Here is a 15,361-nt window from a genome sequence, read left to right on the forward strand (position 1 = left end):
CTGTGAAGATTATTTCTCAGTTCAGCTTATTTCTCATCTCTCTCCAAATTACCTTCTCATCTCAATACAGCACTAAATTTGTTTCCAAGTGCAATTCATGATAGGTCCAGAAAGCAAACAATAGAATTTTTCCACCAGGAGGCAAAAAGAAGTTATATTTATTGACTACAAGGTATATATAGAAAAGAAAAATAATGCATTCATGCTATATTTTTCATTTTAGTATTTAAAATATCCCATATTATTGTATTAATATTGCAAGCTTCATGAAAATAATTATTGGCTATAGATTGATGTATTAGGTTAAATGGTATGAAACCATCATTTTTTGTAGGTCAAAAACTGTTGGAGAGCTCTAATTTTGGAAGTTCAACTTAATATACACATATATCAATGGAAGAAATGTGAAAATTTTATGTCGATAGAACAAAAGAAACAGTGTGAGATCAGGAAGAAACAATGCACACTTTTATTTAACTGAGACCTTTGAACTTAGATGGTCCTGTCCCTCTTTCCCTTGCTTTGAAAGAACATGATTAGCCAGTAGGCATTCTACTCACCTAATTGTTCATTGGGTAATAATACTATAAAGTAAACAAATATTAAAATGCAATCTCTTCAAAATCACAATTGAAGAAGCTGCTCCAGCTTCTGGTTTCCATACAGTTACTCTTGGAAACTTTTCAAACCATAATAAGGCTTACCTGTGGTAAAAATTCCAGTCAGAGGCTCCGACTGTCCTTCATCATAGATGGAGAAAATGGCAACAGTATACTCGGTGAGGGGTGTTAAGCCCTTCAGAGGGAACGTAGTAACAGGATCAACTTCAACCTGCAAAAGAAAGAAGTCATAATAGCTATATCATAGGCAGAACATTCTATGACATAAATCACAGCAAGATCCTTTCTGACCTTCCTAGAGAAATGGAAATAAAAACAAAAATAAACAAATGGGACCTAATGAAACTTAAAAGCTTTTGCACAGCAAAGGAAACCATAAACAAGACCAAAAGACAACCCTCAGAATGGGAGAAAATATTTGCAGATGAAGCAACTGACAAAGGATTAATCTCCAAAATTTATAAGCAGCTCATGCAGCTCAATAACAAAAAAACAAACAACCCAATCGAAAAATGGGCAGAAGACCTAAACAGACATTTCTCCAAAGAAGATATACAGACTGCCAACAAACACATGAAAGAATGCTCAACATCATTAATCATTAGGGAAAGGCAAACCAAAACTACAATGAGATACCATCTCACACCAGTCAGAATGGCCATCATCAAAAAATCTACAAACAATAAATGCTGGAGAGGGTGTGGAGAAAAGGGAACCCTCTTGCACTGTTGGTGGAAATGTAAATTGATACAGCCACTATGGAGAACAGTATGGAGGTTCCTTAAAAAACTACAAATAGAACTACCATATGACCCAGCAATCCCACTACTGGGCATATACCCTGAGAAAACCATAATTCAAAGAGTCATGTACCAAAATGTTCATTGCAGCTCTATTTACAATAGCCAGGACATGGAAACAACCTAAGTGTCCATCATCGGATGAATGGATAAAGATGTGGCACATATAGACAATGGTATATTACTCAGCCATAAAAAGAAATGAAATTGAGCTATTTGTAATGAGGTGGATAGACCTAGAGTCTGTCATACAGAGTGAAGTCAGAAAGAGAAAGACAAATACCGTATGCTAACACAAACATATGGAATTTAAGAAAAAAAAAATATCATGAAGAACCTAGAGGTAAGACAGGAATAAAGACATAGACCTACTAGAGAATGGACTTGAGGATATGGGGAGCAGGAAGGGTAAGCTGTGACAAAGCGAGAGAGAGGCATGGACATATATACACTACCGAACGTAAGGTAGACAGCTAGTGGGAAGCAGCCCCATAGCACAGGGAGATCAGCTCGGTGCTTTGTGACCGCCTGGAGGGGTGGGATAGGGAGGGTGGGAGGGAGGGAGATGCCAGAGGGAAGACATATGGGAACATATGTATATATATAACTGATTCACTTTGTTATAAAGCAGAAACTAACACACCATTGTAAAGCAATTATACTCCAATAAAGATGTTTAAAAAATAAATAAATAAATAAATATAGGAAACAGAAGCCATTTTATTGTCTGCAGTTCACTTGGCTGGCAGCAGAGCTGCAAGTACTGCAAAAGAGATACTAAATTATAAAACCATTTAGATATTCACATTTCTAATCTTACAACCTTAAATAGAATACCTATCAGTTAATTCTCATGACATAGTTACAACCAATATTATTTCCATTCATTAAAGATATAGAAAGTGAAGTACACAAAATTTGCAACGCTAATACAAATAAGTGTAATGTTTATAGCCGGATTTGCTAGGAGTAGCCAGACATGCACTATAACTTCTGTAGGAGTTAAATAGATGAGCAACCATGCAGGAGAAGGTGAGCACAGTTGCTGTTAGTTTGGTTCTTCAATGAGTCAACATTTTTTTTTTTAACATCTTTATTGAAGTATAATTGCTTTACAATGGTGTGTTAGTTTCTGCTTTATAACAAAGTGAATCAGCTATACATATACATATATTCCCATATCTCCTCCCTCTTGCATCTCCCTCCCAGAGTCAACATTTTCTAATTGGTAAGTTTCACATAAAAAGAGAAATCCCTGGTCAGACACACCAACTTTCTTTCCATGTCTTTCCCACCTCAGGGAGTTGGCACATGCAATTCATTCTGTCTGAGACCTTACTTCCTTGGCTCTTTTTTCAAAATTAGGGCTTCACCGTCTGTCAGGACTGTACTTATATTTCACCTCCTCATGGGGGTGTTCATTTTTCTACGTATCTCAGTAGGGTGATTCCCTAATATTGCCTTTGTTTGTTTTCTCCCTAGCACCCATCCCAGCCTGAAATCATTTTATTTCCTAGTAGAAGATGTTTATTATTTCCTGCATAGAGTGTAAGCCCCTTGAGGTCAGGACCTTGTTTAGCTTCTTTGATACTGTATGTTGAATTATAGTGAATAGAATACATAAATGAAAACTGAGATGGAAGCACCAAAGATCCATTTTACAAGAGATTAAAAAAAAAGGGAGGGGGCTCATCTGAGCAAAAAGTTAATCCAGAAACCATAGACATCTTGAAGGAATTGACCTCAAGTCAAAAGAAAGATTGCCAGCCCTGGGGGAAGGAGTTTCCCTTTTCACGTTTCTGGAATTCTGAGTCACTCTGCTAGAGAGCACCAGTCAACCCCAGCCTTTTCAGCCACCCCAGACATGGATTGAAGTCATCTTGGAAGTTCCAGCCCAGTCAAGTTTCCAGATGAATGTAAGAGTCACCTTAGCTGAAACCACATAGAGCAGAGACAAGCTGACCCTGCTGAGCCTGCCCAAGTTACATAATCATGGGTTGTTATTTTAAGGCAGGGTGTTGGTTACATAGCCAATAGTTAATTGAAAATACGTATTATCTTCTTCTGAATCTAGGCCTGATAATATTATGGGTAATTCTTAGCATTTGATGTTTACTCTGGTCTGGGTATTATCTCATGCTTTACATGCATTAGTTGTACTTACATCCTTACCACAACATTGTAAGGTAGCTCGTTATTACCCCTAAGTGGAAGATGGAAAAAATGAGACTCCGAAAAGTTAAGGAACTTGCCCAAGGGAAAGCCAGCTAGTTCCTAAAACTTAAACACAAGGGTTTCACGCTCTAAATTCTCTGTTTGTAAATACTATTTACAGTATGGCTCCATTATTTAAACTCACAGAGAAGACAAATACTTAAAATATGAGTTCAAGATGGTCTTCTAAACTATATTTCCTATTGCTTTCTGTTGTTTTGAATCGTAATGGCTAAGATTTACTGAGCACTTATAATGTGCCAAGGACCTTACATTCATTGTTTTATTTAGCCTCCTATCCCCCGTCAAACACTAGGTATTTATAATGACTGTTTTACAAATGAGGAACCTGAGGCACAAAGACCTCAACCAACTTTCCTGGAGACATAAAACTATTAACTGGAATGAATAGTTAGGCCTTGGTATACTTATATATAAGTGTATATTTTTATATATATATACATATATATATATACACACACATATATACACATATATATACACACATATAAATATGTAAAGGCATATGTATTTTGAACATTATATATTGAATATATATATTTTTTCAACATATATATATATCTGTTGAAAAGATCTAGTTTATTAAAAACATTTTATTTGATGCTGAACAGACCATATTTTATGCATTAATTATTGATCATTTTATTTCATCAAATGAAAACTTCTAGGTATCACTTATTTTTACTTGTTATGTTTTAGATTAAGTTCTGGAACTCATTTTATTGGTAGTACTTTTAAGATGTAAGAGAAGAATTTGGGAAAATGGTAACAAATGACTATGATTCATTGTTATGCAACGATTTTTGAGAAAAATTTTTCAGACTATCTAGCAAAAACTTCACTTCAGACTATTCTAGGATGGATGAGGAGAATCCTTGATGAGGAATGAGGGACTTGGGCTCTGCTCTGGGCTCTGTTGTTGAGTCACTGCTGTAGGGGACTGGACTTGTCTCTCAGAGTCTAAAAACTATGGCCTTTCATTTCTAAAACTCAAATGGCAGCACTTTAGTTCTCCATCATGTTTGCACATTTCCCCAAATCTTTTCACAGTACATGCTATCTGAGATGACTTCTTTCTGCAGTTTGACAGGTCAGGCTTTGGCAACTTTTTTTTCTATAAAATTTGCACAAGGTGCTCTCTGTAAAAACCTCAGAGGCTGTCTCAGGATTAGCACTCAATGTGTGTTAGCTGCCATCATCATCATCATCACCATCATCATCACCTCCATCATCATTATCACCACCATCATCATCACCATCACCATCATCACCATCATCATCATCACCATCATCCTCATCACCATCATCACCATAATCATCACCATAATCATCATCACCATCACCATCACCATCATCATCACCATCATCACCATAATCATCACCATAATCATCATCATCACCATCACCATCACCATCATCATCACCATCATCACCATCATCATTATCACCATCATCACAATCACCACCATCCTCATCACCATCATCACCATAATCATCATCACCATCATCATCATCACCACCACCATCACCATCATCACCATCACCACCATCATCATCACCATCACCATCACCATCATCACCACCACATCATCACCATCATCACCATAATCATCACTATCATCATTACCACCATCATCATCACCACCATCATCATCACCATCACCATCATCATCATAATCATCACCATCACCATCATCAGTAGCAGCAGCATTTGTTTAAGTGCTCTGTTTTATTTTTTTTTGGTCTCCAAAAGTTAGGGAGAGGGGTCATGCAGAAAAGACACAGAGGAGGAAGAGGAAGTGAAGGAGGGAAGATGGGAGGAAGTGAAGCAGAGAAATAGGAATTGAGTTGAAAACAAGCTTTTACAATCAATTACATGTTATGTAGTAAGTAGATTTTAGTTGGGATATTTTGAAATTCATTCCAGAATATTTTGGGAATTTCCTAAAAATCCAATTGTAGCATCATCTTTAAATAAAAGCTTAAATTAATAGAAGTAAAGCAAAATATGGTAGGAATATTCACCCTTAAAATCATATATTCCAAAACTAGGTAAAGTAATATTTGATTTATATAAGACACTTATCCAGCAACCTTTAGTCTCAACTGCATGGTTAACAATTAAGAATTAAGAGCACACACACCAGTCAAAATGGAAATGTTACAAAATCTACACATTGTTTATGCATTTTACTCAAATAAAATGTTCTCAGACTTTTATTCATGGTCTATTTACTCATATTTTAAATTCAGTTTTATCAAACATAGCTTTCTAATTTCTCAGCACAATACAAATTAGAAATAGCAAATGCCAAAGGCACTCCCAAGATTGAAAAACACTGCAAAAAAGCACATGTATTTCTTAACAAATATATTATTAGTCTGGAGTCATTATTTATAAAGGCAAATAACGTAAAATGCCATGAGAGGCCAGAACAGCTATAATTTTTTTTAACTGGATGTTAACTAGACCTATTATGAAATGTCACAATGAATACAAATATTAAACCATCATGCTGTATACCTGAAACTAATATAATGTTATATGTCAATTACACCTCAATAAAAAATAAATATATTTATATAACTCATATTTACATATATATGATAAATTATTTTTATTTCAAGAAAAATTATCACCAAATAAAAATATTTTGCAGTGAAAAAATATGCTAGTGAATACGGTTGTTATGTTATTATTTATTATTTTTTTTTGCGGTACGCAGGCCTCTCACTGTTGTGGCCTCTCCCGTTGCGGAGCACAGGCTCCGGACGCGCAGGCTCAGCGGCCATGGCTCATGGGCCCAGCCGCTCCGCGGCATGTGGGATCTTCCCGGACCGGGGCACGAACCCGTGTCCCCTGCATCGGCAGGCGGACTCCCAACCACTGCGCCACCAGGGAAGCCCTGATATTTTAATTGTTCAACGAGTCAACATTTTAAAATTGGCAAGTTTCACACAGAAATAAAAATCCTTGGTCACATAGTCAAGGGGAACAAGACCTGGCAGCCCCTGGCTGGATTTCTGTGCAGCAACCGTCTTCAGGAGCTGACACCAGCTGCTTCTTGGATGAACATGTACAAACTCCCCGGCAGGGTAGTCCCCACCACACCCAGCATCCGTGTCACTGTAACCCATTGTCCCTTGTCATTTACTGTTGTCTTTCAGTAGAGAATTTCTTCTACATGCATGTCCCCAAAATGGGAATATGAAATATAACCTAAGGTAGCTTCATATTTCAAGAAAAACAGGTGAGACTGTATTTCTTTGCAGGTGTGACAATTTCTGCACTCATTTACATTATCTGAATAACCTTCCTACACAGCTGAATTTGCAACCCTTGGGAAAGTAGTTTATTTCTTGGTGATAACAAAGAGACACCAATAGCTCGGTGCTTTAGACTTCCTTCTTTTTCTACTCCAGGATCTCATCTTCAAAAGCAAAGCAGCTAGTCTAAAGATTCCAGCTTTGTCAGAATTATTTGCCCTCGGGATTTTTGACGATTTAATGAAAGATGCTGAACAGTATTTCTGTGCTGTTGGCAAATGTGCAGTTATGGTCCATTCATTGCCTAGTGTCCCGTATGACGGCACATTCCGCAAAATATTGCTTGGATTTACTTGTAGGAAAAAGTTCGTCTCTGCATATGAAAATATGTGCTTTATTTGGTCAGAAAATAGAAATCATGTAATCCAACCTATTTCCCTTGTTGTCTTAGCTTCTTGGACCAAGATAAGGAAAAAAAAATAAAAATAACTTTGCTATCTAGCCTGTGAAAATGTATTTCCAAGGAGAGAATTTCTGAAGAGTATTCATCACTGAGTGCAAAATACTGTATCTTCATGGGTTTCAGTAAGTTCTATTATTTGAAAGTATCTTCCTACACAAAACTTGAATGTTTCAGTTTTCAATGTAAGCTCATTGAACTAGGGTCTTTCAGATGCCGGTTTACTAAAAAGCAGAGGGATAACCTGAAAAACACTGATATTTCTAGTTTACTACTTGTGTCAAGATACATACTTCCTTATCCCTATTTGCTGGGGCAGACTGTATTTTCCAAAGATGGCTGTGTCAATACCTATCTCTCATCCCCCTTGCCTCCCACCATAGGTTGGCACTGTTCTCCTCCCCATCTTAAATCCATGCAGAGACTTGTGGCGTCTCCTACCTATGGAGTGTGGTGGAGGTGATATTTCTGTGACTTTTGATGCTAGGTAACAAAAGGTGACACAGCTTTCACCCAGCACTCTCTCTGTCTCTCTGGATACATGTCTGGGGACTCCTAAGCCAGCAGGTAAAAAGTCCAGCTCCCCGAAAGCTGTCATGCTGAAGGGATCACGTGAAGAATCTACTTAGAGATATAGGGCTTCCCTGGTAGCACCGCTCCAACGCCCAGCTGGTCTAGTCTTTCCAGACCAGGTACCAGACATGAACATGGAAGTTGCTGTGATGACATCAGCTCCAGTCACTACCTGGCTACAGTCTCAAGAGTGATCCCAAACCAGAACTACACACCCAACTCCAATTCCTGACCCACAGAAACAGCAAGAGAAAATAAATAATTAGTACTGCTTTGAGCCACTGTGTTTTGGGATGATCGGTTACATAGCCATAAAAAACTAAGACCCAACCACCGGAAAAACGCACATCCTGTTCCACAGCTTACCTCGTTGATTTCAGTCCCATCGGCGTTGTTATATACAATCCGATAACCACTGATCTTTCTTGAAGTTGGGTCCCAGGCTAACCGAGCACTGTTAGAGCCAACACTGGAGATTCTCAGGTTTCTGGGTGGACTTAAGGGCACTTTGCAGTAAACGAAAAATAAAATTTTTCTGGAGTTCAGTGCAATAAAGGGCACTTTGCAGTAAATGCAATTTTAAATAACATACATGTAAAAAAGACTCCCAAAACACAGCACCTCTGACTTCTGAACTACTTACATATGAAAAATTTCACCCAGATAATAACTGATAACAAAGAACATTAACACATCAACAAAGAAAAAAAGTTTTCCTTGTAGAGAATGAATAGCAGCAAACAATTACACATTCTTAGAAATAAATGAGGTTTAGGTAAATCTTCTGTGCCTTTCTTTTCTAGTCAAAGCTATTATTATAGGCTGATACAAATAAAAAAAACTAATGGATCAAAAACCAGGACACCTGAAGTTAGATCGTAGCTATTGCATTCAACTATCATCGGATCCTGGCAAAGTCACTCTACTCCTCCGATCCACAGTTTCCCATACGTGAAATGGTTTCCCATCTGCCATCTCCACATGAGTATCTATTAGGCATTTCCACCTTAACATGTCCAAACCCGAACCACTGACTCCTGCCACCTCTCCCAGTCTTCTCTCTCAGTCTCTTTCTCTGAACAAATGAAAACTCCATGCCTCCCATTGCTCAGGCCAAAAACCTTGGAGTCATCCAAGATTCAGGTTTCTGAACATGTGTCCCCTTCTCAGTGAAGCTTTCCATGATCGCCTTATGTAAAATAATCCTTCCACCTCAATACTACCTAACTCCCTTCCCGGATTCTTTTTTTTTTTTTTATTGCACATTTATTGGTCTCTTGTCTTTCTCTTCGAATATACTATAATCTCAGGGGACTGCAGAATTTGGTTTAATTTTGTTCCCCTCTTTATCCCCAGTATCGCAAGTTCTCAATAAATATTTCTTGAATCAACGAGTAGGAGTCTTGCCCTGGATACATCCCGCTGGCTTTGGGAGACGAGATAAAAATAAACACTTTGCTGTGGCTTTAAAAGTATTTAAAGAGGTGTTAATATTTCTGCAGATTCCTGACTACCAGTTCCAAAGCTTTTTGCACTTCTTGAAGGACCCCTTTCTGAGTCAACAGATAAAATTTGTCAATAATCTTTGAGGGCTTCGTGAGCTTTTACAGGTTTACAGTAAAAAACAATTGTTAAGATTGACTGCAGGCTTTCTATGAGCCTGAGATGTAACACGTTATCTCATTAAACCCTTCCTTTAGACAGCAAGGATAGAGTTACAATTAGCCCCATTATACAGATCATGAAACTGAGGTAACTTGGCCAAGGTCACAGTTAGTAGAAGCAGAAGAGCAGTTTGAATTTAACCCAGGCAATTGATCAATTGATTTGAGAGCCTGTGCCGATAGAACCAGCAGAATAACAACCTAGGAGATAAATCATGACAACTGTCAGCTGTAGCCATAAGCATGATGTTTCCTCACCCCAAAAGCTAACCCTTTCATTAATTCCATATGTACCGATTATATGGTAATAAAGAACCTATAGGACTTGGTGACTCTCTACACTTAAAGGGCTAGAAAGTGTAGGAGAGAGAAAAGCAATGTAATTACTTTAAGTGCTGTGCACACTTAGCTCTAAATTGTTCTGGAGTTCAGTTACTCTTGGCAGTATAGTGGAACAATGTCTAGTTTCCTCCGTGCATAAAAGTGTCAGTCTCAGGAACAGGTAGCCAGGATATCATTTTTAGGACTTTTAAAAAAATCAACTACTAATGGGAAAGAGTCACGGACACTTTTTAAAACCACAAGTATCTGCTTTTTGAAAGTTCAATTTAGGCCACTTTGCTCTTGCAAAGGACCAACGTTAGTACCTAACTCAAGGTTTCACTGACTGAAAGAAATCTACAGAGGATTTTTGCTTTTATAAAAAAAGGCAAAAGCAAAAATAGCATTCAGGCTTTGCTTTGCAGCAAACCATTATGGAGACAGCGTGCACCCCAGGCAGCAAGAGCGGCCCCGCCTAGCTCCTTCCCCTGGAAACTACACTCAGCATCTCAGCATCAAGCCACCACAGCTCTGAACTCTGTCTGTGAGCATCTGTGCTTTATCTTGATTTATTTTGTGCATCCATTAGCAAGATGTGTCCTAAAATTAATTGCCTCTTTGCTTTATGTCATTTGGCTTGCGAAAGGTTTCATGGGAACACTGCTTTTAAAGGGTGGGGGAAACCTGAATAAACAAATGAGTATTCTGAGTGAAACAGAGAGATGGGTGGTTGGGAAAAGTTTTCCCTCCGAATCTACAGAGTCCCAAAATTGACTTAAGTGATATATTAGATGCTTCCTGACTTATTTCTTTTCTCCTTCTTTCCTGGGCTCTCCCAGTTTTGTGGTTTGTTGTTTTAATTACACCGGTCTTCCTCTGAAGAGCAAGACAACATAGCCTCAACTAACAGAGAATGGATGTGGGAGAAAATTTCCTTATCATTAAATTTCTTTGTATGTTTCTCAAGTAGAATCTTCAAGACAAAAGCACAGTAGAAATCGTGCTATTCACCTCCTTCCAGGCTCAGAGTGATGTGAGAGACCCCATCTCCTTGCCCTTTCTTATTCAAAACACAATGAATAGACCCCTATTTTTAATCGTAGGTGACAAAACATTGTTAGTTTGGCAGGGTAGCATTTTCTCTATATCACATTTTCAAATAGATAACTACAACTCTTAAAAATATTATGAACTCCCTACATTGACCCAAATTAGACTTGCCAATACAATTTTTACTCAATTTTTAAAAACTAATTATAATAATAATAGTCTGAGATCAGGAGGACATCAAAGATTTTCAGAAAAAGTGTGAATTTTGGTATGAGTGGGAGTAAAAAAAATATTGAGTAACTGTGTGTTAATAACTTTCATTTGTATTACTGTATTTAATCTTCTATCAACCACATGCTATAAGGTTATTGTTCCTCCTTTCACAGGCTCAATAATGCTTCATCACTTGCCCATTTTCACCCACCCAAAATATGACTTTAGCTGGGATTCACATCTTGGCTGCTCTGATTCCAAAGCCCATATTTTCCCCCCATATTCTGCTCTAGCATTTGGATTTAGACAAGGACACTGGTGGCATCATCTAGAAGATGCCACAGTTCAGTTCTAGAATCCATGTGACTCAATAACAACAAGACGAGAAGAAATACACTTCCTTCCCCTAAATAAATTAGACATTTTCTTACGTTACAATTAGCTCTTACGAGGTTTCAACCTAAACCAGTATTTCTAATTCAGAATCCCCATATTTGTTTGGGCTTTTATTACAGCATTTCATCTGAGTGACTGAACCACTCACATGTTGTTTCTTGTCCTGTAACAGGGTCGCTGGCCTCTTCTCCAAACATAGCATAAACTGTGACTGTGTATTCCGTATTGGGCAACAACGCACTCAGCTCAATATCCGTGTGGGTCTCTCCAATTTTCATCTGAAAAGAACACACGTTATCAGATCGTTTGCCAATGTGTATTATTCATGCTGATCAGAGCGCAGGTGAATACAGGTGAGACTTTATGTAATAAGACTCTGCCTCCTCACAAACCCTTCATCAAACAGGTTTCAAGCCATAATTTTTTTCATTGTCTCATGTTATTTTATATTAGAACCAGGAGCTATGAAACCATATAAAACTGAATGTACCATGAGTGCTCTTTTAGGATAACTCTTTACATCTGGACCAGTGGCAGCTGCAGCCAGAGTAACAGTGTCAAATATTTGGTCCCCAGAAGAGCATGGGTGGAGATGAATCAGAAATGTTCTCCACAAAGAGAGTAAGCTCCAGGCGGCATGCTGAGAGTGGGATGCCAAGTGGGCATCTTTCACCCCTTGGCTAATTCTCACCAGTCCTCTGACTGGATGCCCAGTTTTTGCTGCAAAGCCTATGGAGCCAGACCAGTGTGGCCCCATTCAACAGAGGGGCTTGTCCACTTGGATTGCAAGTCCCTTCCAGGAGTCCAAAGAGATCAACCCACCTTGATGCCCAAATCGGCAATTTGCTTCTTGATTTGGGGATGATTTTTCTGACCCTGGGGGTCAGTCAAACTAGCCAACATTATCAGTGTGTGACAACTGTGTGACACCTGTGTGACAGGAATGGTTTTATTTTTGTTTTGGAAAGAGGAAAAGTATCTTCATAGACTGTCCCCTGTCATACAACTGTCAGTGGTATGGTCAAATTCAAATATTTAATTTTGAAATATCTCAGTGTATATAATACAAAGGTAGAGAAAACAACGTAATATTCCCTGATGCACCCACCGCCCAAATTTAATAAATATCAACATTTTGTTATATGCACATCAGATCTTATTTTAAAAAGCACTATACAGTCAAATAAAACAAACTCTTTCTCACCACCTCTACCCTAATGTTGAAGTGTGTCTCATTGATCCATTTTTTTTTACTTCTGCATACATACAAATACATCTATAAGCAATATATGGTTCAGTATGTTTAACAATGTGCATAAATGGACCATTCAGTGTAACATTTTTACAGTTTTTTCCCTGGCAATATTAGGTTTCAAGATTTAGCCATGTTGGAACACAGGGACAGAGCTCATATTATTTAATTCCCTTATGAGATTCTCTTGTATAAATACGCCATTATTTTCCATTCTCTTGATGAACGTGGCAGTTGTCTGCAATATTTTGTTCTGACCAAGTGCCTGCATTGAAAAGTCCTTGAAGGATGTTTCTCAACGATATATACCTAAAGATTTGTAAATATCTTTAACTTGATGAAATATTTCCAATTATTCTCCAAGGTACCTGTACCAATTGACACACCAGTTTACACGAATGTTTCTGTCTCCCCACATGCTCACTAATATGTAGTATTATCAGACTTTAAAAACTTTGCTAATCTATTGGGTGTGAACTGGTATTCCTGTCTTTTTTATTTTTCTCTTTCCTGGTGAAGCTTAGTGTCTTTTTAGCATCATTTTAAAGTTTCCCTTCCACCAAAATAATTCAGATCGACATTAAATCCAAGTGGGCAAAAACTGTCTAGGCCTTGGTAATAAAAGAACACATGTCACCAATATTCTGTTCTTGACACTGGAATCACCATATTATTGGCCCTAAAGATTCTCGTCAAAAGAGGCAGGTTTTAGATAATGTTAAAGGGTCGAGTGCTATACTCCCTCTCATAACCCCTCCACCTGCCTGGTCAACACTCCCAACGGTCATAGACATCTCTGCTTTATTCCTTGAATGTCCATATTGTAATAATTGTTAACTATAAATTAAAAAGGACTAAAATAAATGATTCGAAAGTCAAAGATTCGTCATTTAAAATGGAAAAAAATGCAAAAATATCCACATCCATGAGATACATTTATCTACCTCTCAACTTAGTAAAACAAATTTTTCAAAGTCAGTGTACATAGGGTCATCACAGTCATTTGTGATCTGCATAGAGCAATATAAATTATATAAAATTTCTCTAGAGTAAGGTGGTAATACTTAGTATAAGCCTTAATAATTTGCATACTCTTTGAAAAAGAAACTTCACTTCTAGGAATTTATCCTAAGGAAATAATCAGATAACCATGCAAAGTTCTATGTTAAGAATGGTCCCAAAAGTATATTTATATAGCAAATTATCTCTTTTCTTTGGCCGAGCCCCTGTGCGGATTGCAGGATCTTAGTTCCCCGACCGGGCCCTGGCAGTGAAAGTGTGAGTCCTAACCACTGGACTGCCAGGGAATTCCCCTATATAGCAAATTATCCAAATGTCCAATAGCATGAGATTAATTAAACATGACCTGGTACAAACCAACAATGGAATACTATAAAGTTGTTTAAATGACTATATAAAATATTATTTAATGGTATGGAAAGATATTCACAGTAAGCAAAAGGAAAATTACAAAACCATTCCCATTGGTTGTGTTTAAAATGCACTGGAAAAGACTCTTAACTAAATGATAACAATGGCTACCTCTAGGTGGTGGAATTACAAGTGATTTTTTTCTTTTGCTAATGTGACTTTTATAAATTTTATACATTTTTGTAGTAAAAACAAACCAAACTATGTTAAGGAAGTCAAAAATCCTAGGACTTTGGTAGGCAGCATGCATTACCTCTTTTTCATCCCCAGCCAGGCCTTCCGTGAGAGGAGCGTAAAGGATCAGGTACCCTGACGCTCCAGCCACTGGGTTCCATCTCGCCCTCAGACTGTTCTCAGTCACATCGTACAGTTCAAGGTCAGAAACTATAGGTAAAGAAACTGCAAGAGGAGTTTTTTTTTTTAATGGTCAGCCATTTATCAGTGTGCTTGCTTATTTCAAGGTTTCTATCTATATGTTAGGGTCTAAAACTAAACATATTTTTCAGGTAATTTTTGTCCTTGAATCTGTTCACATGGCCATATAAGCCCCTTTGGGGAAGGTAAACATAATGAATGTTTAAGAGCAGGAATGACACCTTTTAGCTTCTTATATCTCATTACAGTGATGGGCACAGCTGTCTGGGAGCCAGTCAAGAGTAGGAGACTCTTCTGACCACTGTTTTATACCCATTACCAAGCATAGTGTCTGACCTGCAGCAGCCATTAAAAATAGTTGTTGGGTCACTTAATAGATGACAGAATCGGGGGCTGGATGAACAAATACATGAATAACTAGATACTCATCAACACATTCAATCAGAGACAGTGAGGAGACATGACTGTCGGTAACAATAGGGTTTGAGAACAATAAAATAATCAAGAAATAGGATTTGCCATATTGGAGAGGTAGGGAAAAAGGGATTAAGAGTAAATTGCAAGTTCCTGGCTTAAACAATGTCAATAAAAACTATGAAATGTTGTTTTCAAATATAATTCCAGGTCCTGCTTGCACTCCCAACCACAATGCCAAGTTCAGGACTTTGTTTACAGGTGCAATTCCCTATCATACTTCTATTGGC

At 37.8% G+C, this 15,361-nt stretch overlaps 1 protein-coding gene across 4 annotated transcripts in view; it reads right to left on the reverse strand.

The window, feature by feature from the left end:
- Positions 1-15,361, reverse strand: part of COL14A1 (collagen type XIV alpha 1 chain) — a 245,298-nt gene that overhangs the window by 143,666 nt on the left and 86,271 nt on the right. For all 4 annotated transcript variants that reach the window (XM_067711390.1, XM_067711391.1, XM_067711389.1 and 1 more), the window contains exons 12-15: positions 14,536-14,681; positions 11,748-11,877; positions 8,322-8,461; positions 705-831 (exon numbers count right to left, since the gene is read on the reverse strand). In XM_067711390.1, the coding sequence (XP_067567491.1) occupies positions 705-831; positions 8,322-8,461; positions 11,748-11,877; positions 14,536-14,681 (543 nt within the window). The remainder of the gene's footprint in view (positions 1-704; positions 832-8,321; positions 8,462-11,747; positions 11,878-14,535; positions 14,682-15,361) is intronic.

The sequence above is a fragment of the Pseudorca crassidens genome, chromosome 17 (assembly GCF_039906515.1).
Source record: "Pseudorca crassidens isolate mPseCra1 chromosome 17, mPseCra1.hap1, whole genome shotgun sequence".
In the NCBI taxonomy this organism is placed as follows: Eukaryota; Metazoa; Chordata; class Mammalia; order Artiodactyla; family Delphinidae; genus Pseudorca; species Pseudorca crassidens.